This window comes from Dermacentor variabilis, chromosome 3 (genome assembly GCF_050947875.1).
Source record: "Dermacentor variabilis isolate Ectoservices chromosome 3, ASM5094787v1, whole genome shotgun sequence".
Classification (NCBI taxonomy): domain Eukaryota; kingdom Metazoa; phylum Arthropoda; class Arachnida; order Ixodida; family Ixodidae; genus Dermacentor; species Dermacentor variabilis.
The window spans coordinates 50615268-50638423 of NC_134570.1; the positions used below are offsets into that span (position 1 = coordinate 50615268).

General features: G+C 50.9%; 1 protein-coding gene across 1 annotated transcript; it reads left to right on the forward strand.

Annotated features, from left to right (window-relative positions):
* The first annotated feature begins 1566 nt into the window (after positions 1 to 1566).
* On the forward strand, positions 1567 to 22352 carry LOC142575582 (transcription factor HES-1-like). The gene is made up of 4 exons (XM_075685065.1): positions 1567 to 2899; positions 15569 to 15664; positions 16717 to 16804; positions 18075 to 22352. Exons 1-4 carry the CDS (start codon positions 2687 to 2689, stop codon positions 18974 to 18976), a joined length of 1299 nt encoding a protein of 432 aa, XP_075541180.1. The 5' UTR covers positions 1567 to 2686; the 3' UTR covers positions 18977 to 22352.
* Positions 22353 to 23156: the final 804 nt, after the last annotated feature.

Sequence of the window (23156 nt, forward strand, 5' to 3'; positions counted from 1 at the left end):
CTTTTGTTAAAGAAGTTTGCCATAACGTGAATAGCTGGCAAAAAGGACATTCGGTTTTAGCCATAATAAGCACAGGGTGGTAACGTCCTTCAAAGGGCTTGATCCAGCCAAGGGATAGTCTTAAATGGCAGCTCACTTCACACAAGTAAACTAATTAGACTAAATAGACACTGAACATCGGCACTATAACAGCTTCGCATGTGGCGCTTTTATTGATAGCTTTCCCTTGACTTCACGGATCCAGTTTATCACCGTGCCGGTGCACTAGCATGGCGGCTTTGATGACGCCAATGCAAGCCATCTATAGAGGGCCATACTTATCTTTATCTCGCATACCCACATAGGCCTGGTAGTCTAAATATTCTCATGATATTATCTTTGGCATTGAGACCGGACAGCCTGCAGCTTCGTTAAGGCCACGTTTTCATTTTGTTGCACCAATCAAAGCAACACTGAATCAGGCAGCATGGATTCAAATGCTCAAATGGTGACGTCAGGTCATTACGTAGAAACAACACGAACTAGTTTCACACGAAGGACCAACTCACAGATCCAACACGCCGACGGAATTCATCAACAGGGAAGACTGCTCCGAACTGTGTCACGCTCTGTTAATTTGCTTATCTCTGGCGATATGTAACCACGCCTGATGTAGAGTGCATGGGATGCAGAAGATGTGGGCGGAACACTACTATCATGGCCGACATAGCGCAGCGCTTGCATCGCCTTGACAAGGAAGGTTAAACCGTATTTTGAATCAGGCATTTGGAACCGCAACCGCCGCAGCCGTCCACACGGGCACAAATACGCCGCAGATGGGCTCTTGGCCCCAGCAGCACCTTGGCTAGGTCCGCTGCTCCCATGAGTCACCGTGCGCGCAAGGAGAGCAACTACTCTTTTATCTTCCCCTTCCATTTACCGTTGCTCCCGGCAGCTGGCGGTCAATACAAGAAAGCGTGTGCCTATCGCTTTCCAATAGCACCCTTGCACCGAATGAGATGCCCCGATGGTAATGGCTGAGGGGGGCGGTTAAGAAACCAAGTGCGTAAAACGAAAACACCAAATGATCCGAGCACGCCTTCTGTTTCCTCGGCTCCCTCTCCTTCGCGATCGGAGAAGGAAACATACACGCGCATATACGGTCTCGTACAAACACGCGCAGAAAAGAAAGCAAAGAAACAAGAGCGACAGGCGAAGAAAGTGATTGGGGCAAACGCTGCTTCCCCCTCAGCACCACACGTCACGAGAGCGCGGCACATAAAGAACGAAAGAAGAACGCCAAAGCATCGAGACATGACGAAGGAGGAGGCAGCGATGGAGCAGAGGGGGGGGTTGAAGCCAGTCTAGCAGCGGCACGCGCGCGCGCGCATAGCAGCAGACGAGGCTCGGCTGGCTGCACCGCGGTGAGAGTGAGAGGTGGTTAGAATGTGCCGAAACCTTGCGCGGCTGGCAGCCGCAGCGGCGGCAGCGGCAAGCAGCAGCAATAACCCTCGCAGCAGCAAACATCAGAAGCAGCAGCAATAAGCAATGCCAGCGGCGGCGGCCGCCGCCTGCCACGGTGTTCTCTATCGTTCTTTCTTCGGAGCAGCGCGCTCCTTGCCTCCTCGTCCTCCTCAGCAGGCGCGCGCGCGCGCGCTCGCGCCAGGAGAAACGCCTGAGTGTGGGAACGCAGCGTCTAGCCGATTCTCACACGGCGGCGGCGGCCGCCGGGGTCCCCTCAAGGGCGAGGAGGAGGCAGCCTAGCAGCGAGCGACGCCGCCGGTGCACGCATCGTTGACCTCAAGTATAAATGCGTAGTGCGGTGGAATGGAAATCGGCTCTGGCCTCCCTTCTTGCTCCCCCCCCCCCTCTTTTTCTGGAGGCTCAGAAGCAAAAAGAACAAGAAGCGCTGCAAAGAGGCTTCGGAGGGCCGAAGGCAGCGACGGGGGTGATATCTGGAGGAAGAAGAAGTGAACCGGGCAGCGCAGGCGAGGAGGGGTGTGCGCGTCGGCGCGCGTTGTGCGCGCGCCAGCTCACGTCGCGCTCTTCTTTTTCGGCGGCGCCCCTTCTCCGGCTCCTCCTCGGCTCCGAAAGGCGGAACTCCTGGCAGCCAGCGCTGCCGAGCGTGGCGGCTCGCGGCTGTGTCGGGTCGCGCCGGGCCGGCCTGCGTGCGTGCGTGGCCGGCTGGCGCGACGCGCGCGAGACTCCGTTCCCACGCTCGATGCCAGGCCGCCGCTGCCTAGTCACCCCCCTCTCCCTCCTCCCTTCAATCCCCCCCCCCCGTGCCTCCTCCTCGTCGTCGGCGGCGGCCGCTGCCTGTACGCTGTTGCTGAGAAAAGGGGGTACGAGTAATCGGAGTTGGGTCCTCCGGGAGGGACAGGACACACGGCACGCTCTCTTCTCCGAGTTCCGCGGCGGTGGTGGAGAGAGGACCGCCTACCTGCCAGCCTGCGAGCCGCGACATCGCGCGCCGCGCATTCCGTTACCGTCGGCGCTGGCTCGGTGCTCGCGGCTTGCGCCCCCTCCACACACACCCCCTGCCACCCCTCCTGCTGCGCAGCCATAACACTCTCGCCGCCACCGGTGCAGCAGCGGCCGCCGCCGCTGCTGGAGTGAGTTTGTCGTCGCCGCCGTCTGCTGCTGCTCGGTCGCGCAGCAGTGTTGTGGTGCGCTCGCTCCCGAGCTGGATCTGACGAGCGGTGTCAGAATGGTGGCTTCGCCGCCGCCCCTACTGCCGGCTGTCTCGCAGCAGCAGCAGCAGCAGCAATCGCCGCAGCAGCGGTACGGACTCTCGCCAGCACCGCCGTCGCCCCTGCTTCCGCCGCCACCTCCGATGTCGAGCATGGCCAACGCCAGCGTCGCCAACGGGCCGTCGTCGACCGAGCGTCCCACACCGTCCAGGGCCAGCGAGATACGGCGGGTGAGTAGCGGAGCCCCCCCCCCCCCCCCCCACCCCCGCGGCCACTCGCGCGTTTTCGTTTCCTTTCGGCGCCAGTGGGAGTGATGATCTCGCTCGGGCGCGTGGCGAGAAGCGCGTGCTCGCGGCGGCGCCGCCCCGCCCCCTCAGCGGTCAGCTGATGATGGACACCGATCGATCGACCCCGCCGTTCAACTGGCCATCATCTCTCGCTCTCGCGTTTTCGCTGGCTGTTTGCTCCGTTTTCGGTTTCAATCTGGGCTTCCCTCGCAGACCGCGTTCGCGTGTAGGTCACGCTGCTAATATAGAGTGCGCGCGCCGAGTTTGAAGAAGGCGCGTGTTATTTGCGCTATCGCTGCGTGACAGCCTAGGACCCTTGACAGCGGCTCTGCTGGCGTTCGACCGATGTTTGTACTTCTCCCGAGATGTGCTTTCCTTTTCGATGTCCCTCTGTTTTCGCTTTTTCTTGGCCTCGTCGCACCGCTTAGTTATTGGAGATCGTGGGATACTTGACACCACTGATCACGATTTGCGTTGCAAGGCCTCCCGTTTCGCCAACTTGTCTGAACCGCGAACTCGTTGTGTCCGCTGTCGTGGTCATTGTACCGTCTTTTCGACTACATTTGACTTTTGGTATCGAAATAATTTGACAATTCTTTTGGTGTGGCGTAAAATATCACCGGCGAGAAGTTATGTTTTGTCAGAAGTACGTTTTAAACGTTTTCGTGGGAAAAAAAAGAAGAAAAAAAAAACTGCAAGAATCAATGTGCCACATGATAGGACCGTGTACAGAGATCACCTTAACGAATTATAAACTCGCTATATATCGGTTTTGTTTGCACTTCTGATCGTACGTGCTGTGAACTGCATTTTTTTTTTCTCAGCAAAAATAGGACGATTGAGAATGTTGTCTTCTGACAGACCCCTCGTAAACCGGACGTAAATATATTGTGTACGTTAACCTAAAACATTGCGGTTTGTCAAATTGTTACTTCGGGCGCTTGTTCATTCATTGAGCATTATTGCTCGCCGCCGCCTGCAGCTGTCATAAACGACGCGATCAGCCGAACGACGTTTTGCGCCATCTACCGCGCGCTGCAGAAACACGTGCTTTGTAGCGGGAAGTTTGAAACTCGCAAGCTCGGATTTGCAAGCGTATTTCGTAGCGATCCATTGCTTCTCGCATTGTTCTCGACCTCGGTAGTTGGCTCGGACGTCACCGACTCATTGTCATTTGGCAGATCGAAAATCGAGCAAACCTGATGATAAAAAAAGATGAGTGGGAAATGAAACGTATCGTTACAATATGCGGCTCTTGCTCTTTATCTGCGTGCCTGCGACGCGTAACCCTTTTCTATTATTTGGTTATGCTTTCCATATTTCAGTGTGTCGAACATTTCTAGTGACTCGAAAGACATACGCAGGCGTTCTGCTGAAAGGTTATATGAAAGTAGATCGCTTTATGGCGAAAGTGTCACAAATGCTAGACGCCTTTATTCATTCCCCTGCTTGCGAAGCTTCGTCTGCTTGCAAATTCTCTCCAATTAAGAGACGTCGATAATGTTAGGCAACAGTATAGTCGGCGCTACCGTCGTCATCACGACTGACACAGCGCTCTTTCTCTCTGTTACGCCGTTCGATGCTCGACATGCACCAACCATAGCTCTGCTCAGCATACTTCGTTAGAATATTTTTCTTACCGCTTTCTTTTCTTTTTTTCTTCCCCTTTTTGCCTGCACGGAATGTGGCAGCAGAGCCACTGCATCTTCGTGATGTCACGCTCTGCAGCTTGTGTGTAACATCTCAATCCAGTTGAAACCAGTTTACGGGATGAAAAAGAAGAAATCGAGGAAAAAAAAAAAGACATGCAGACAGCATGCAGTTTCCGCGCGCTTGACAAAGAGTCCTTCTCGCGACCTTCGCGAGAAGGCGTAATATAATAGGCTTCGTTTTGACGAAGAGCCGCGTTCGTCGCTACACAGAATGAACATGTGGCGCTCACGTGACTGCGCCATGACGCTGCCTACCAGCGCGGCGCGACGAACATCAGCTGTGTCTGTTCGTCTGCCACGCAGCCAGCAGGTCTCGCACTGCGCAGCCGTAAAGAACGGACGTCGCACGACGGCGGGCTCGTGCATCAAATGGCGCTGCGGCGACTGCGTCTGCATTCGATGAGTAAATAAAAATAAAACAGCGCCCACGCTTTACGGCACTGTCGGCCGTAAAAGCACAAAAGGCCGCCATAAAGAATACGTCATGGCATATATCCCTTGTCACAGGGGAGGCGTTCGCGGGATTGCTATGCAGGGCGCTTAAGGAAATGCTTTACAGGGCACACTTAAGGAGGTCGAATATTAGGCTGAGCTCTATTCGGCAAATTACGCTTCCGAAGTGTCGTAGCGGCCAGGGGCGTTTGTGAAGCCGAACCGGTGGAGACGGTGGTATTCTGAAGATCCCGACTCCGTAACTTGTGACGCTCGCGTTCATCTATCTATTTGAAGTTTCCGGACCCACTCGCTGTGGCGTAATCGATTCTGACACGTATTCTGATCTTAGCTAGCGAGTTCGCAAGGCGCATCCAATTGGAACGAATTCTCAGCGCTGTGCCTGTTCCTAGATATTAATTTCAAAAAATGTCCGATGAAATGCGTTGGCGTTGCAGTTACTTTTGTGCTTCAGTGCATAAAAGTGCCCTTTCCTGAATAATGTAACCAAAATGCCAATGCATTTCATCGGACGCTTCAAAAACGAATAAACTGGTGCAGTCCTGACTATTCGTTCCAAGTGAATATGCCTTGTGAACTCACCGGCTATGATTCGTAGATTGAGATATGTGCCGTGCGCATACGAATGAATCTAGGATGAATAATAATAATAATATTTGGGGTTTTACGTGCCAAAACCACTTTCTGATTATGAGGCACGCCGTAGTGGAGGACTCCGGAAATTTTGACCACCTGGGGTTCTTTGACGTGCACCTAAATCTAAGCACACGGGTGTTTTCGCATTTCGCCCCCATCGAAATGCGGCCGCCGTGGCCGGGATTCGATCCCGCGACCTCGTGCTCAGCAGCTCAACACCATAGCCACTGAGCAACCACGGCGGGTAATCTATCTAGGATGAATGTTTCTTTGCATTAGTCATTAAATGCACGACGTGCAGCAGGTTTCGGAGGTTGGAGGCTCTGTTCGAAGGCCGTTCGTGCGCATGTGCGTCGAAAGTTCGTTGTTCCGCTGATGTCGGCGTGTGGTTTGGTTTCAAGAGCAAGTTTCCTTTGCACAGCTACGTCCTGCATCAGTGATGCCGCAGACTTCTGCTCTGTTGCCTGTAAGCTTTAGCCGTTTTGCTAAAATGAATCAATGCTGCGAGAGCTATAGAGACGAAATGCACTGTTGAACGAAACACATGCATGGGGCGTCTGATCGGCGTCCAGCCAGCGTCGCATCGCTTCCGCGTCACGTCACTGGGCATTGCCGCATGCAGGCACCGGTATCGTCTGCTATCGAGATGGCAAGCAGACGATGCTGTAGACCGGCACAGCGTGGTAGTAGTTTATTGAGTTTGGAGCTACGGTCGTTGTCTGCACTTGTGGATTCAATAGCAAGCCCGTTTTCGTAGCAGCTCTGGCTGTCTGCCTCCCCATTATTAGACAGTTCTAGAATAGGGGCCCCAAAAGTTTGGTGCCCCAAAGAGCTTTGCGGATGTTAGCGTTGGGGCACGCAGGAGTGAAACATTTTAGAATAGGGCTTTGCGTTTGCAGACAGGGTCTTGCGCTGACAGCGCCACTACGGCGTCAAATAAAAACAGTTAAATATACTTAAATATACCATTTAATGATAAGAAAAGTAATTGTGACTTTCGTGTTTTCGCGTTTAATTGCAATTTAGAGCTTATTCAATTAGCAGCAAGCAATTAGTTGCGCTTAGTTTTGAGTAACCAACTTTACGTGCCTTCACCAGCCAAGCTAAGCTGTGTTAGGCCTATACGAGCCATGAAATCGACACTTGAATTCGGAATCAGCGGCGTCTAATGAATCAACCTTCATAACACACGCTAGCTGCGAGAAAGCGATAACCGCAGTCACTTCTCCTAGCTTGCGAACTTCACGCGTCACCACGAATCGAGCTCAGTTTGGCGCTAGTCAGAGCCGTCGCTTCGATGGGTGCCGCCATGCTTGTGGACGCAACTCTCTTGGGGCCCGCTTTTGGTGCTCCCCGCTAAGCCAGTGAAATAGCGTGCCCGACGCAAAAACCCAAAACGCAGTTCGCGTCTCGCGCAGGCGCAGTGGCTTCGACGCTATTTCTTCGGGGCCCCAAAGTGTTCGGGGCCCCTAGCTGTTCTAAAACTCTCCATTATGGTGTTACTCCGTGCTTGACGCGCGCACAGCTGCAGAACGCCTCGTAACCAGCAGAACGCCGAGCGCATTTTATAGTTAGTCGACGAACAGGGCCGCGCTTGGAAACCCACCGTCCTGGCGGCAATCGAAATCGGCGGAAGATGTGGATCAACGCTGTAGCTCAGTTCCGCTCGTTACGCGCAGCGTAAGCATGTCCGTTAGCGACGTCATTGGAGCGCAGTGCGCGTGCGCGGATAACAGTGCCTTATGTATAGAGCAGTTTTGCATTAAGTGGTGCGTGCACTGTTCACGCGACTAATCGGCCGCTTATATATATACACGCATGGCTGCGCTCTGTGTAATTCTGCGCAGTGGTTACGCTAGCTACGTCTTTTCCTTGGAAGTAATTAAGCGACCTCATTCTCGTTTCCGACCGTTTCCCGTGCAGTGATTATGACAACGCTTTTACAAAACAGCCCTCAAGAGATTGTTTGGCTTTGTTTGTCCTTTTTTGTGTAGGGGGGAGGGGGGGTTTATTTATACTGTAGCGAGGCCTGCTGGTCAGTTCACTTTCTCTTATTTTTTAAGAAGAATGAAAGAAAAATGAAACAGAAGCAGCATCGTCTGGTGCTAGATTTACAGAACTTCCGCATTCCCGGCCATAAAACAACGTGCGTTCGCCTGTTCGTTAGCGCGTGAGCAAGGCTAAACGAAGTTGTCCCTGTACTGAGAGTGTATATGTATATGCAAGCTGCACGTTCGTGAGCAAAAGCGGCGCTGTTACTTATAGTGTAGATCGAGATCTAGTTGTCCTGCTTGAGGGCTGGGTTTTTTAAAGGTACCAAAGGAAAGGAGAATGAATATTCGGTGGAAACTGTGCTCCCCTACAAACTTAAGAATTTAGCACAAGCTCCGAACACTAAACCGCCCTGTACCTCCCCCTCCCTCCCCCTTTTGCACCTTCACTCCAAAGCGTTCCGATAACAAGGCCCTAGAGGATGCAAAAAAGACGAGTGAAACGATTCCCCGTCACCTACCACGTCATACAGTGACAGCGTCTGCCCGTCAATATACCTGGGTGTTTACGAATAAAAGATTCCCACTTTACGAAGATTCCCCCACTTTACGAAGACTCCGCAACTTTCAGACACTTGCTAAAGAAGACGGCCGTAATAGCACAGCGAAGTCAGAAGCGTCACACTCGCATAACCGGCGCTCCACTTTGGCGCTAAATTCAGTGTGGGTAGCTTTGCCTTCTGTTTGTTGCTGCAACGGTCAAGAAGACCAGCGACCGCGGCTGCTCAGTGGTCGTGGTGCTGAGCGGAAGGTTGCGGCTTCGATTGCCGGCTGCATTTCAGAGGGCGTTTAGCTGCGTGCAATAAATAAATAAATAAATAAATAAATAAATAAATAAATACGTGGTAAAAACGTTTCCTTAGCCCTCTAGTGCGGCTCCTCTCAGAGCCCAAGTGTTTGTGAGACTTTAAACTTCTCGAATCAATCAATCAATCAATCAATCAATCAATCAATCAATCAATCAATCAATCAATCAATCAATCAATCAATCGATCTATCAATAACTGTACGAACTTATTTAGCCATCTATTACTCCGCCCGGCAAAGCGTGCGAAATAATAATAATAATAATAATAATAATAATAATAATAATAATAATAATAATAATAATAAACCTGAGAATTGTTTGTGCCATTGTGTTGATCCAGCGCTCCGTTTCGGCATCCCTCCAGATCTGAGGAAAGCGTTTTCTACACTTGACGTAGGAGCAGCAGCTGCTGCAGTACCTTTGTTCTATGACAAAAAGGGATCTTGCGGAACAAAGCGCAGCTTCGATTACATTGCGAAAGCGCCCGAGCATTCGGCACGGGAAAAAAAAAAAAGAAAACAAAAAGAAAGATGGGTTGTAACCTTCACACCGCGTTTAAGAAGGCATTCAACGTGACGGTCGTGTGGCATCTGAGCGTGACGTGTGGAGAAAAGCTGGGGGTGTGCGCGTGGCCGTTTGGGCGCTTGAGTGTTTTTGTTGTGTTAGCGTAACTCCCCACGTGAGCGCGAAAGCGAACTCCGTGGCATTTCGATGCCACGTGAAAGGACAAACAGCTATGGGCAGCCTTCCCGCTCGTCGCGTCGCGCGTTTGTGTACGTGAAAGAAGAGACGTCGCCACTGCGCAGGCGTTCGAGCAGGGTGGGAGAGGGGGCGGGGGGAGGGCGTTCCATGCACGGTGACGACACGGCAGAGGACGCGGGGCGCGTTGCGTTGCGGTGCTCGGCGCCGTTTGTGTTTAACAACACGCGGCAAACACACGTGTGACTTTTCGTTTTTATTCTTGGATGCCGTAGCGAGTCGGGTTGCCATAAGTCGCGCGTGACCTACGGGTGCGTGTTGACGAATTGTCTCTCCGAGCAGCAATGTCGAGAAACGCATGCGCGACGGCTGCGACCTCCAGGCAGACAAGACAGGACAAGACAGGCAGACAGGACAGACAGACAAGACAGGACAAGGCAGGACAAGACAGGCAGACAGGACAAGACAGGCATACAGGACAAGACAGACAGACAGGACAACACAGACAGACAACTTTATTGACAAGGTCCTGAGAAGCCCTGCCCTAGGGCATGCGACCTCCAAGTGAGAGAGAGAGAGAGAGAGCGAGAGAGGGAGGGAGGGAGGGAGAGAGAGAGAGGACAGGAAAGGCAGGGAGTTCAACCAGAAGAGCACCCGGTTTGCTACCCTACACTGGGGGTGGGGGAAAGGAGGATAGAAAAATAAACTGATTAGCGTGAACGGTATAAACATAGGGACAAACTCGTCGGCCATAGGTTCTTAAGTACCATCATTACAAATGAATGAGTGATTGGTTTATCAGGCTTGTCATTCCGGAGTCACACTTGGGCTATGGAAGAGTAGGTTGTAGTGTTATTCTCCAAGTTAAGGTTGACCATCCTGGGTGTTGTTTATTGTTCGTATAAGCAACGAGCTTCTTTTGCGTTCCCTGCCTTGCAAAAGCTCGCCCATAGGATGCGCAAGTCCTTCAAAGTTAGGCAAGCAAGTAATCAATCAAAGAAGCCAGCAACAAAACAGCCTGTAAAAAAAACAAACACACAAATAAATAAATAGGCCAATAAACAGGCAAACAATTTATATTTACTTATAACAAATTTAATCAGATGTGTATAAGGAGATGTTTGCGCATGTAGGTGATTCCGGCTGATCCTCTTTTCAAATCTGATAATTGTGCTCGAAAGGATGGAAAATGTTGGAAGCAACGATAAAAAAAAAAAAAGAGATAGAATAGGGAGTTTCTAAAGCTCCCCAGTGACTTCGCTCCTGAAGTACACAAACGAAACGAATGTTCCTGGGCAAGTGCAAATGGGGTCCCTCATGAGGGCCACATTCCGAAGCACAACATGCGGAGCTTCTTGAGAGAGCGCGAAAAAAAGAAACAGTGCCTGATCCCAACACACATGTTGGAATCCATGTGAAACGAAGTTTTCGTGAAGAAATTAAATTCTGTGCGACTAAACGCAATGCGTACAATTGCCTATTTTAATCCCGCGCAACATGTAACCTCCCATATAACATTTATGTTTATCCAGCACAAAGGGCACAAATTTAGCCTCGTTCCATTCTTACGTTAACGCTGCACCCATCTGAAGATGTTCCGAAATGTAGAGTGTAACATCAAATTGGTGACACGTCTGCGCGGCGCTGTCACGTGAACGAAGGCAACCTTTCATGCTTGTAGAAGGAAGCATGGTGACAACAGGTGTGTGGCACAGAGAAAGTACGACACAATGTAGACGAAGTGCGACGCAGTGGATTTTGACAGCAGGGTCCGCTCGGGGCTAGTCACGTTAACCGTTTCTTGGTAAACGTGCACTATTAAACGCGCCGGAAAATGAGCCTCGCAAGCTTTGAGAAGGTTTCCTACAATATATACACGCCGGAACTGCCCAAACACCAGAAAAAAAATACTTTGAAATCGGTAACGCCGCACTGACGCACCATCACCTGGGCTTTCCGCGCAAAACCTAAAAGAAGAAGAATTACAAGTTAGACTTTCATTTTCTCTTCTATTGACCACCCCCTTTCCACCCGAACTAACGAAATTTGTGTTTTCGAAGAACAATTTGGCGTGTTTAACGGGCGTAGTGTTTATCCTCAGTGCCCCCTTAAGAAAGTTCTGCAGTGAACGCTGACCATGTCGTCCAGGACTGGCAGTCCACTAGGCGGACTGTTACAGAATACCCCCGCTCCCCCCCCCCCCTCCCGCCTCCCACAGGGGGGCATTCTGTAGGAGTCCGCTTAGTAGACTGTCCATTTCCGCCGCTGCTGATTGGATGCAGCTGTACGAGCGAGGAGGCGACGAGCGGCCTTAGCCAATCATAGCCAATCAGCAGCAGCCGAAATGGATAGTCCACTAGGTAGACTGTTCCAGAATACCCCCCCCCCCCCCCCCCACACGCTGGTCGCACGCGCGGCTCGTTGACCCGGCGGCGATGGACGCGAGGACGCGGCGGTCGTGGGAACGCAGGGAGCGGTGATCGGGCAGCAAGCGGCGGTATCGCTTCAATCTCGCATCGCGCGCATATTAACGAACTCGTGGCCCATCGAAGGGGTGATCGCGGCTAGGCGCCACGGTGTCGGCGCCGTTATTTATAAACGTCTGCTCCGTGAGGGAGGAGAGAGAGTCGGTGGAGGAGGGGGCGGTGAACCTAACTGCAAGAGTGCGCGGCGCCGGTACAACCGCTCGCGGACGACTAGGGCAACAAAGCTTAGAGCTTGTTGGCATGGTTTCGCGGTTAAAAAAAAAAAAAAAGCGTGGAAAACACGGACGAAAGATACCCAAAGAGACCCGAGTTCACAGGAAGATGGAGGCTTGAAGTGTGACGGGTCGACAGTGAGTCGAACAAGGAATGTCGCTGAAGCCAACGTTTCGGCAAAAGGAGTCGTCCTTCGTTAGGACAGCAACAGCTTCGTAAAAACCACGTGTGCGGCTACAAGCTTGGAAAGGAGGGTTGCCGGTTGATTACGTCTGCTACTCGTAAGCTGCAAGAATTTGGGTCCCTCTAAAGCTGGGCTAATTTTTGGCTACTTCGGCAGATGTCAAAATCGAGTGCCATAGTGTTGCCGGTAACTGTGGGATCATGTGGCTGCAGCCTAGCTACTTTCCTGGCTACCTTGATCGCGTGAGTCTATAAGCCACGGAGGGCGAATTAGTGGAAGAGCACCGATTTCCCCCGCCACCGAGACATGCTGACACTTCTGACATATGGCTTGGTCTTGGTCTATATGTTGGGCAGAAAATTCGAGCGTCGGCTAAACTGAGCGCACGGTGTTTCCTGTCAATGGAGCGTGACTCTGTGGAGTTTAAACAGCAGTATTCAGTGGCATTCCGACTTCCTGTGAAAGCCGCCGAAATTCGATTCCGAAACCTTGCTTTCTCAGCGTCAGGACGCCCAGCTTGCGATCTGGAGATGTACGCCATGCAACGAGTGGTCGAAATTAAATGTTAATCCAGCGTCCTTCGCCCTGTCCGACGTCCATCAGGCTGCCTTCGTGGAACTTCCTTGGAACCGTGCACTCTTCTGGCACCGTTCCAGATGTCGGAAGCACATCGAAGGGAGATCTTATAACAAGTCGCGTTCCACATACGATTACGCGTTGCTTTCACTGTATACGGCCTCCGCCATACCTAACCTGAAAGCGCCTTTTCGTTGCCTCTGCGGGTGGTGCTTTGAGATTTCTCGTTGGAGTGCCTTGAAAGCTTGAAAGCGTTGCAGTGCCTTGGAAGTCCTTCGATGCTCGCGCCCCTTACAGCTTGCGTTAGTTAGAATTAAGCTGCTACATGTATGTGCGTATGTATTGTTCGGGTTAAGTCTGACTGCGTCTGGTACAATGCACGCCTTCTCTAGATGGACCAGCGATTATTCGTGGCTCGGCGTCGCACTGTGAAAGGCCGAACACTGGTGCCCCATTAGAAGAGGGAAGTTGCACGCTCGGGTGGCTCGAACCGAACGCTAAGGGAAGAAGGACGGCGGCCATTTCGAGGCACTAGATGCTGACGATTACCTGCGCCGCACGACGCACTTCCACGCGCAGTCGCCAATCGGACACACAATCTCGTGTTCAGCTCCGTGCATCTCCGTTTTGTATTCACCCGCCGTTCCTCCGCGGTGAAACGCATCTGAAAGGCCTCGCGTTTGCGATTCGCTTTTTCGTTTTCTCTTTCTCTCTTTTTCTTTTTTTTTTTTCCCTAAACGGCAGTTTTCTCCGCTCTGTTGGCATCTGGCCCGGGAAGCTTTCCGCTACACTGCAGTGTGGCTTTGTATGCGTTTCGGAGACCACGAACTGTCTTGGCACATCGGAGCTCCAGTCGCCCTCATCGACAATCGCCGAGCGTGATTCGTTTCGTGCGCGCTTACGCACAGAGTGCGTGTGTGAGTCGGAAGGAATTGATGAGCCTTGTAATCACGTGGCTGGCTGGTTCACTGTGCACTGCTGAGAGCCGATTTTTGTTATCATTGGTTACGCCGCCTGACGTAAATGTACTGCGACGACCAGTTTCGCGGCGTCGTGATTGACGGCGTCGCACTTTCGAAGGCGCCGCGTCTGGCGTTCTTCGAAGTCTTGCTGTGTCATCGAGGTGAAGCCTCGTTCAGTAACAGACGCGCGCATTAAAAAAAAAAAAAAAACACGGTACACGGGATAAATTTATGTGAACGTCTCTATCACAGCGCTAGCATATAGCAAGTAGATCAGGCATCGATTACTCCGAGTTCCGAAGGTAAGCGTTTATTGTTTTCGACGTGGTTGCAACCGCGCGTGCAATCAGGGAATCAGATGGAGTGTGCCCCCAAGTGCACTGTGGACAATACTGTGTACATATATACTCGAACGCTTGATGCGTGCCTATCTGTGTCCTTCATCAAACTTTCGCTCTCTTTCGGTGCGCTTCAATAACTGTGTATTTTTTTTTCTTTGTAAAGTGCTGTTAATTGTTGACCTTGGAGCGATAGCACTGATTCAATAAAGCTGCTTGGTGTAGTAAATTTCGATTCTTAACGCTTAAGGGTCTCCGTGTACTCATGAGTAGGGTATTGGGGGGGGGTGTAGGTGGGGCTCCCATTTGTCCTGGTCAATATATGTATGCGCGCATGTATATATTTGGGAAAAATTAATATCAAGTAAGTTACTTGAAAAATTTAGCGAATTCTCAGGTAGTTAACTGGGCTGGACATCATTCCTGCAGAGCCCATCGTTACGGGGTGCAAGCCCCCTCGTAGCGTTCGTTGAGGGGGGGGGGCGCACTCCCACCCCCTCTTTAGAGAATTCCTGATTTAGAAGGAGGAGGGGGAAGAGAGGGTTATTAGCTACAGGTTGATTAATTAAACTCGCTCAGTGCCGCTTGAAATCATCGTTCTAAGTATTATAACACCTGCGTCCGCGCTCTAAAGCAGTATTAAAGGGAAAATTGAGAGGAGGTATTCAGAACTAGATAGACAGAGAAAGAGGCAATCAGGGAGTTCAACCAGGAGAGAGTCCGGTTCGCTACCCTACACTAGAGGTAAGAGAAAGAGGGAATAAAAAGAGGAAGAGAGTGAACACTGAGTATGCACAGGGACACTATAAGCGGTTTCTCGAACCGGTGCACTTCAAATATTATACTAATGAGAAACCCGACAAGCTATAGGGATGATGCAACGAAGTGATGGAACAGAAAACGATAAGCGCAAGACAGGAAGGCAACAATGTGAATTCGAGATCGAGTGGTGCTGCTAATACTTTAGTTGAGATTAAGAGCAAGAATTCAGCAGTGCCGAGTCAGAAGAGCAGATAAACGGCGGTGTATTGTAAGCAACAGAATGTTGTCGAGAGAATGGAAATGCAGTCGAGGCCGGCAGAATATTATTAGGTGGAGCGGTGAGATTGGGAAAAAAAAAAAACATTTTTCTGCCATAATTATGGTCGTCACCTGACGTAGGACAGGGTAATAGGAGGGGGCTCGAGGAGGAGGGGGAGGGTGCTCGTCCTGAATGTGCTTGACAAGCGAGTAACTTCGGTATCGACGTACATTATTTCTGAAGTGTAGTCTTATACGCTTTCTCCTGTACGTGATCGCACAAACGAGGTGTTCCATTAGGCAGAGAGAGAGAGAGAGAGAGAGAGAGAGAGAGAGAGAGAGAGAGAGAGAGAGAGAGAGAGAGAGAGGGGAGGCAGGCAGGCAGGGAGGGAGGGGGTCGTTTAAAGTGTGCAGTCGCTGATAACAAGCCCGTGCATGGTGACGAACGATGTTCTCCTCCTATCTGTCCCGCAGGCCACCAAGCCCATAATGGAAAAACGGCGGCGCGCCAGGATCAACCAGTGCCTCACCGAGCTCAAGGCGCTCATCCTGGACGCACTCAACAAGGATGTGAGTGTCGCACCTTTGTTCGAGCTGTGCAGTCTGTGACGCATGCGTGCTTGTTTTGTTTGTTTGTGTGCACGTTCCTGAGGTGCGTTTATTGTTGCGCTAGTTGGTGACATTAGACGAGGGGCGCGATTTGACGCGGAGCAGGACGGACGACCCGCAAGGACAGTTGATATAGAAGCGCTTGTCTTGTCTGTCCTTCTCTGTGTATGTGCGTCAATTCCATGATCACGTTGCTCGGAGCACTGGCAAAGGAAGTTGCAAAGAAGGGAACGAATATGTAATCTTTTGCCAGTGCAAAATTGTATCATTGCAAGATCATGCACTGAACTGAACGCAACGTAATCATGAACGAGCACCAACTTGCCCCTTTCATTGCTTTACTTAATGTGTCAATTTGTGCCTCTCTTCTAATAGTTGTCTGCGTGCGTGCGTTTGAGAGAAAGAGGCAGCGTCGTTCATTTTGCAAGATTCAGTTCTCTATTGAGGAGCAAGCACAACTGAAAGTTATAAAGTTACGTATTCTGTGTCTCTACGAAGCGGCTATAGGGAGTAACGAGGAAATCGCAAATAATGAGCAGATGGACCCGACTGAATTGCACCATTTCTAGAATGCTTCATATGCGCGAATGAGACGTTGCAAGGATAAAAAGAAATCTGTCGAAGATATAGCTATCGCCCACACGCAAACAACATGAATGAATGAATGAATGCTCTGGCGAACCAACAACCGTCGCACAAGCAGAGTCCTTGACACTCCTAACGAGAACTATACATTTCATTTCATCTCATCCAGAGAGCTGCCACTAAGGGAGTTCCACTTTATGAAGGGAACTCGCATACAGTAATGTCGGGTCCCGATTTCTCAGTTATCTTAATTTATAACATATAATTATATAATTAACTCAATTATCCGCCCATACGCATTTACCGAAGACACTGCAGCCCACTGCCTCGCCTATGCATATCAATTATTTTCTAATGATAAGTGACTAACTTAAGCGACATCGTATAAAATTCAACGAGGCCTCACTCTTCGTATTACCTTTGCGCAGCCATCACGTCACTCGAAGCTGGAGAAAGCGGATATCCTGGAGATGACCGTGCGGCACTTGCAGAACGTCCAGCGTCACCAAGTTGCAGGTTGGTTGCCGTATTTTTTATAGCCATGCGCGACAGCTTAACCAGGCCTGCTGTTTGTCACTTCTTTAGCATTTGTCAGACGGATTTGCGTGGAATTTCAAGACTGGATTGCGTGATCTTAAGACTCGTTAGCTATAACAGGTTAAATGAACACACAGAAGGAGCGAAATCCTTTCAAGGGTACACAGTCAATGACCTGACAGCTGTCACCCTAACGGCTTAGGATCCTCTCCTTGACCAACTCGTCTCATAGCAAACAAACAAAAAATGAAAAAGGAAGTTCGCTGACGATTACGATACTCCCTAATGTGAAACTTGAGCGCAGCTCTATGCGTCTTCTCATTTCTCAATGCATTGGCTGGCGCGGACAATTTGTCTCATGCGGCACTTTCCAAACGGAGCGAAGTGTGGCAAGACTGCCTCGCTAATCGGCTGATCGTGAGAGGCCGCACGTGGCTGACGCTTGGGCGCGATTCACAGCAGCCGCCGCAGACAGACCTTCGCTCATGCAGCGCTTTGGTGAACCGACGGCGAGAGTATCTGGATGCGCTCGCCCCCGCGAACAGTGCGGATGCGAGCGAGCGCATCGAGGCACCCTAACGACCCCCGTCAATCTGGCGCCATCTTGTAGCCATCGTCGCCATAGTCCGCCTTTTCTTTTCTTCTTTTCTTCTCACGCTTTCGCCACATTTTCCTCCGCTTTCCGCCTCATGGTTCCACTGAACCCTCCTCCTTCGCTTTCCTCCTCGTTCTCGCCGTCTTTCATCACTCGCTGCGCTCCGCGTTCGCTCTCATCTTTCGCTGTGCTCGTTCGCTCGGTTACGAGGTACGACGTCGACGCTCGCCGCAGGAACAGGCGCATAAGAGCTGCGCTCTAACATGTAAAATAAATGTTTCTATTGCATTCTGGTCACTCCGTCGCCCATAGATTGTTCCCGAGTATGGCCAGAAGCATACATTAAGAACTGGTGAGTTACATTCTTCAGAGTGCAGAAAATTTGAGACCGCTGACGTGAGGAGGCGCACTCGTGTACTCGGTGTCTGCATGTTATCTCGTAGCCGGCCTCGTCTCTTCTCCATTCAGAAACGTTTATGTATGTCATCTTACCCAGCTAACTGCTCTATACACAACCGCTGCGTAGGCGGTTATCACCATACTGTAAATGTCACCTTGCAAGAGCAGTGACTGCGCGACAGGCAACAGATTCAGTCGACTGCTTCACAAAGCACTTTGTAACCGCAGATCGTTGCCTCTCGTTCTTCTCCGCAGCCGCCCTGTCCACGGACCCGGTGGTGATGGGCAAGTTCCGCGCCGGCTTCGCCGAGTGCGCCACAGAGGTCAGCCGCTACGTGTCGCGACTCGAAGGGGTCGAACCGTCCCTACGCCAGCGGCTGGTCGGCCACCTAACGTCGTGCGTGAACGGCTTCAACGGCACCTCGGCGGGCGGACCCACGTCGCCCCTGGGAGGCGTCGCGCCGGGCCTGCTGATTTCGCCGCTCAGCGTCCAGATCCCCACCCTCGGAGACCTGCACGGCGTCGCGCACTCCGGGCCCCTCGGCGCCGCTGCGGTCGGAGGCGGCGGAGCTCCGGGACGCCTTCAGCTTGGAGGTCTTCCCCTCATCCCCAGCAGGCTGCCCAACGGTGACCTGGCGTTTGTTTTACCGACTGTCGCGGCGACAGCTTCCGGCGGAGGCGCCGCCGTATCGTCAAACAGCGCCGCCGTAGCCGCCGCCGCTGCTGCTGCTGCGGCGGCGGCAGCTGCTGGGCCGCCATCGTCCTGGGGACCTCCGACGCCGACGAACACGTCGACGCCGACGTCGCCGCACCCTCCTCGGTCGCCGAGTCCAGCGAGTAGCTTCGGCGGCAGCCCCCTGTGCAGCCCCATGGGCAGCGACGTGGGCAGCGAGGACGCATCGTCGTGCGACGCCCAGTCGATGCTCCAGAGGTCGCCCTCCTGCTTCTCGCCGCCGCCTTCGGCGGCCCTCGACGACCTGGCCACGATGCATCGGCCGCCCTTCTTCCGCGACGTCATCCTGCGTGGGCTCGAGGCCACGGCTGCGGCGACGCAGTTCCGGGAAGAGATGCAGCAGCGGGAGCACTCTCAGAACGAGGATGACGAAGACGACGAACACGGCAGGGTCGGGGACGACAGCGTCTGGAGGCCCTGGTAGTCAGCTTTGTGAAGTGCCTTTTCTGTACAGAACTATATTGTCATTTATGTTGGAAGAACTTGGCGTTCGTTGAAAAGTTTGTTGACTACGGAATCGACACCCCAGAGGGGGACGGGGAGGGGGGCGAGAATATGGGCAGCGGGAAGGGCAACGATTCTTGAAAGCAAGCAACAGAAGATGTTGTGCCACGGATCATGTTACACACGAGACTGATAAGCAAGGTGGAAGCGAGTGACTTGCGTTTTATGCGGCAGCTGTAGTGCGCCTGGCAGTATACAGTCTTTCTCAAAAGTTTCGAACCCGTTCCGCGAGTGAGATTTGTCTCCGGACTTATCCGAAAGGTTCGTATGGCAAACCTATAGCTCTCCGAAACCGAAGAGAGTTAGGAACGATGCCCTCTGCGATCTGTGGAGTCCTTGGAGCAATGAAACTTTTCAACGGCTCCAATATATGTTCGACGCGATGTCTGTTGATGCTCGGAGCGCTCCGAAACTTTAGGACAGCCTGTATGTATAACGTTGATCATTTGCAGTCTTATGAAGTGCAGGAATAGTGCACCAAATGTCGAAGGCTTGAAGTGAAGCTCGTTCACTAGTCCCAGGCTGGTCGTCGTTGTTTGCAACGCTTATACGTTTGTTCTAGCCTTACACTGGGTTGTGTGGACTTAATCTCGGGACGCAGAGTGAGAGAAAAACGGTGAAGCTGAAACATTTCTTCTTAGCAAGCTTTGACACTCTTGATAACGCTTACGTACGCTTCTAAACGGCAGCACGTTTCGAGATCAGCGGGAACTTGAAGGACATCTTGCCATCGTTTCATCAGGTCTCTGTAGGGCTGCTTTATAGGGAGATGTGCCTTCGTGGAACTTCACGGCGACAGTACCTACGAATTGTCGTGCGAAACCGACGTGTATAATGACCATCGCTTTAGGGGTATTTTACCTACGAGAACAAATTCGTTTAGAATGGAACTTGGTGCCTGCCATAAGAACCCCAAGCAAGAAATGCCATATTTAAATCAAAACGTCTAATGAGCCTAAACAGTGCAACACATAGGGTCAAATGCGTGGCTAAATTAAGTGAACTGGCATGGCAGAAAAGTTTTAGCGTTAACAACGTCGACACCGCTTGGTTGCCTTACGAAGGATGTTTTGTTACTGTGATGGTGCTAGTATTGCTCATCGCATCGATTCGCTTCTAACGCGCCGTTTATATCATATATATTTATTGACCGGATGCAAAATGATTGTTGCAGAAAATAAATATTGCTGAGGAGCAAGACTGAATCTGAAAGCTGGGCGGAAGCATTTTGTATAATGTGTAGTATACCTCGCTCGCTTCACCTTATTAATTGGCCTTGTGGTTTCCTTGTCATGACTGTGGCATTTTGTTGTTGCTCTTCAGCTACACGTGTTGTAAAGCACTTCTTGTTTCTTGTTGCACGACTCGGATCTCACCACATCGACTTTACACCATACACGACGCTATTTTCGTACGAAGCTATGTTATAGGAGAGTGTGATACATGTTTTTGTTTGTACATAGATGCTGCGGCAACCACCACAGTGTGCCTTACTGCTGTACATAGTCCATTTAATTACGCGAGCTACATTCCTCGCATCTTTTTGTGTGTGTTTGTATATTTTTTTCATCGAATCTAATTGCATGGCTTTGTTGACGTCATGTCTTCCGGTGTTACAAGGGACATGCATTTCGAACAAACGTTGTCTTTTATGCTGTGCGAGATGTCCCGGTTTCGCCAGCTGTTACGTTAAACGGACGAAGAATCTTGACGTACAGTCCTTTTCAGAAGTTCCTGGGCCATTGCACGCGTTTTCAGAGCACCTGCCTGAAAGTTTGTCGGGCAGTGCTTCCGTACGCTCCTCCCTCACAGCCTTTAGCTAAGGAGGAAACACAATATTCTCAAACCATGGCCTCCGACATCGGTCGGCGTGCGGCCGATATCGGAGGCCGTGCTTATTCCACTAACGCTTAGTAGTATCAAGACAATCAGGTTTGGCGGTTTTTGCGAACCAAGTAGCCTTCTTTATGCCAACAAATCTTACGGCCACTTTGGAGCTTGTGCTTGGCACTCTGGCTTTAGAGAGCTGATGACGTAATTATGTTTTCGAGCGACAATGTACCGCCTTGTGCGAGCCCTGGTCCTGCACCCAGTGGTCCGAGAACCATCGAAAACGCCGGTACGCGCACGATTGCTTCTTGTCCAAGAATACGCTGAGCAGTTCTCTCTATGCAGCGAAACGCAGCGTTTGAGTTTTTTGTATGACCCGTATATAAGGGGGGCGTGTACATTGTGGGCCCCTGGTGTGCATACGATGTAACTAATTACGTTGTCTATTTGTATCTTCATTGATTTTTTTGCCTTTGATCAACGTAATGTAAAGGGACCCTAGGGAGGAACCTTTAGTTGCATTGGTAAATTGCGTTTCCAGAATGACGAATACACTCATTCTTGTGCCGTGCGCGGAGGGATCGCTAAGCCAGAAAATACGGGAGTATGAAACAAAGTGGCGACGCCTTATTGAAGCTCCTCTGCCAGTTTCCTGTGACGTCATGTATTTTGACGTCGTCCCCGTCGTCCTGATTAATTGTCTATCGATAAAAATGCCGCATTGAATTTTAAATGAACCGAGGATTCAAACTAACAAGCTTGTACAACTTCCAGTCTGGGCCAAAACGGCCTAAATACGGGAAGATGTTTGGAAAACAGTGATGTCACACGAACATATTGGCGCCGCAGCATGGGCGGTTGATTCAAGAAAGGGAAAGTCTGCCTCTATTGTGTCGTATAATCAAAATCTTTGCGCCGAAGAAATTAAAATGCAGTTTCGAAACAATACTTCATAGGTACAAACTGAACTAGCTTAGTGGCTCCATGTACTGTCCCGTTGGCAGCTGCAGTTGAAAACAAGGTCCACCGTAACTAAACTACGCTTGTGGCCTCGCTTCAATGCGACCTGATGTGAGGCATAACGTACGGGGGCGAACCGAAACAGCATGAAATGGCTGCTGTAGAAGGCGACGAACTCTAAATTGTGTTTGTAGCGCCGGTCCATTATTGTTTACGAATGCGATGGACGCTGCACAAGTACTCTTCCCTCTACGCATGTTAAACATGCGAACTGTACATACAATTACCTCACTTTCGAGTCTGCGGGACAAAGTTCGGTAGCTTGTTACATATACTGCATACAACATATGCTGTCTTCCACTGTGCCAGTTCGTTTTTTCTCGATTGTTCTGTACAAAACACGCGCCTTCTTCTCGATGCCTTGATCTCGAAAACGTGTATTGTTGGGAGAGAGACCTACTGCCTTTTTTGCTCAAGTGCCAATAAAAAGAAGTATTTTTTTCTTATTGATTTGGTTCTGACTCACGAGTGTTGCATCTGGACGCCAGACAAAGGTTTACACGACGCGTTATTATTTTATCGTGGATCGCGGAAGTTCAGATCAACAACTGCGGCGTACTACTCTCTGCTAGAAGTTATAAGCGAATAATGTGCCGGCGCATGCTCGGTGAATAGGAGCCATCGGAGATATAGGGATGCATTACGTCTTATCGCATACTAGATGACGTCACAAACCCCAAATAATTCGCGACCTATAGGTCAAACTGAAACACCAATTTCAAATGTCGATGATTGCCGCTATTACCTGGTGATTTTCAGGGTTTCTATAGTCTGAAGTGCAGGCGTTAGCTTCGCCGCGCCGGCTTGACGTGCTGCTCCAGAGGGAGACGAGTGAAAATTGATGGGCCGCTGTAGAATCCATGCACCGCACGCGTACTGAGTCATTTACGAAGTCGCATTCACCTGGTATGATTTAATGATAGGATGGTGTGGCAATATATATAACCCGCATGTTGCATAGGTTGGCATGGCATACATATAGATGTTTATGGAACTTCGCGGCGACGACGACGGCAAAAAGAAAGATTGCTCGGAGTGCCCATATATAATTGCTATCGCAATAAACAAAGAAAGGCATGTCAACCAAAACCGGCGCGAGAGAAGACAAGGACAACGCACGCCGTAGATGTATTTGTGTGTACTGAAATTAGGGCACTAAAGATGGCAATGTTGCACGATATATTATTTGGATGGCAATTATATGGACGCTCCAAGCGAACGTTTACCGTATATTTAGGCATATATGCGCT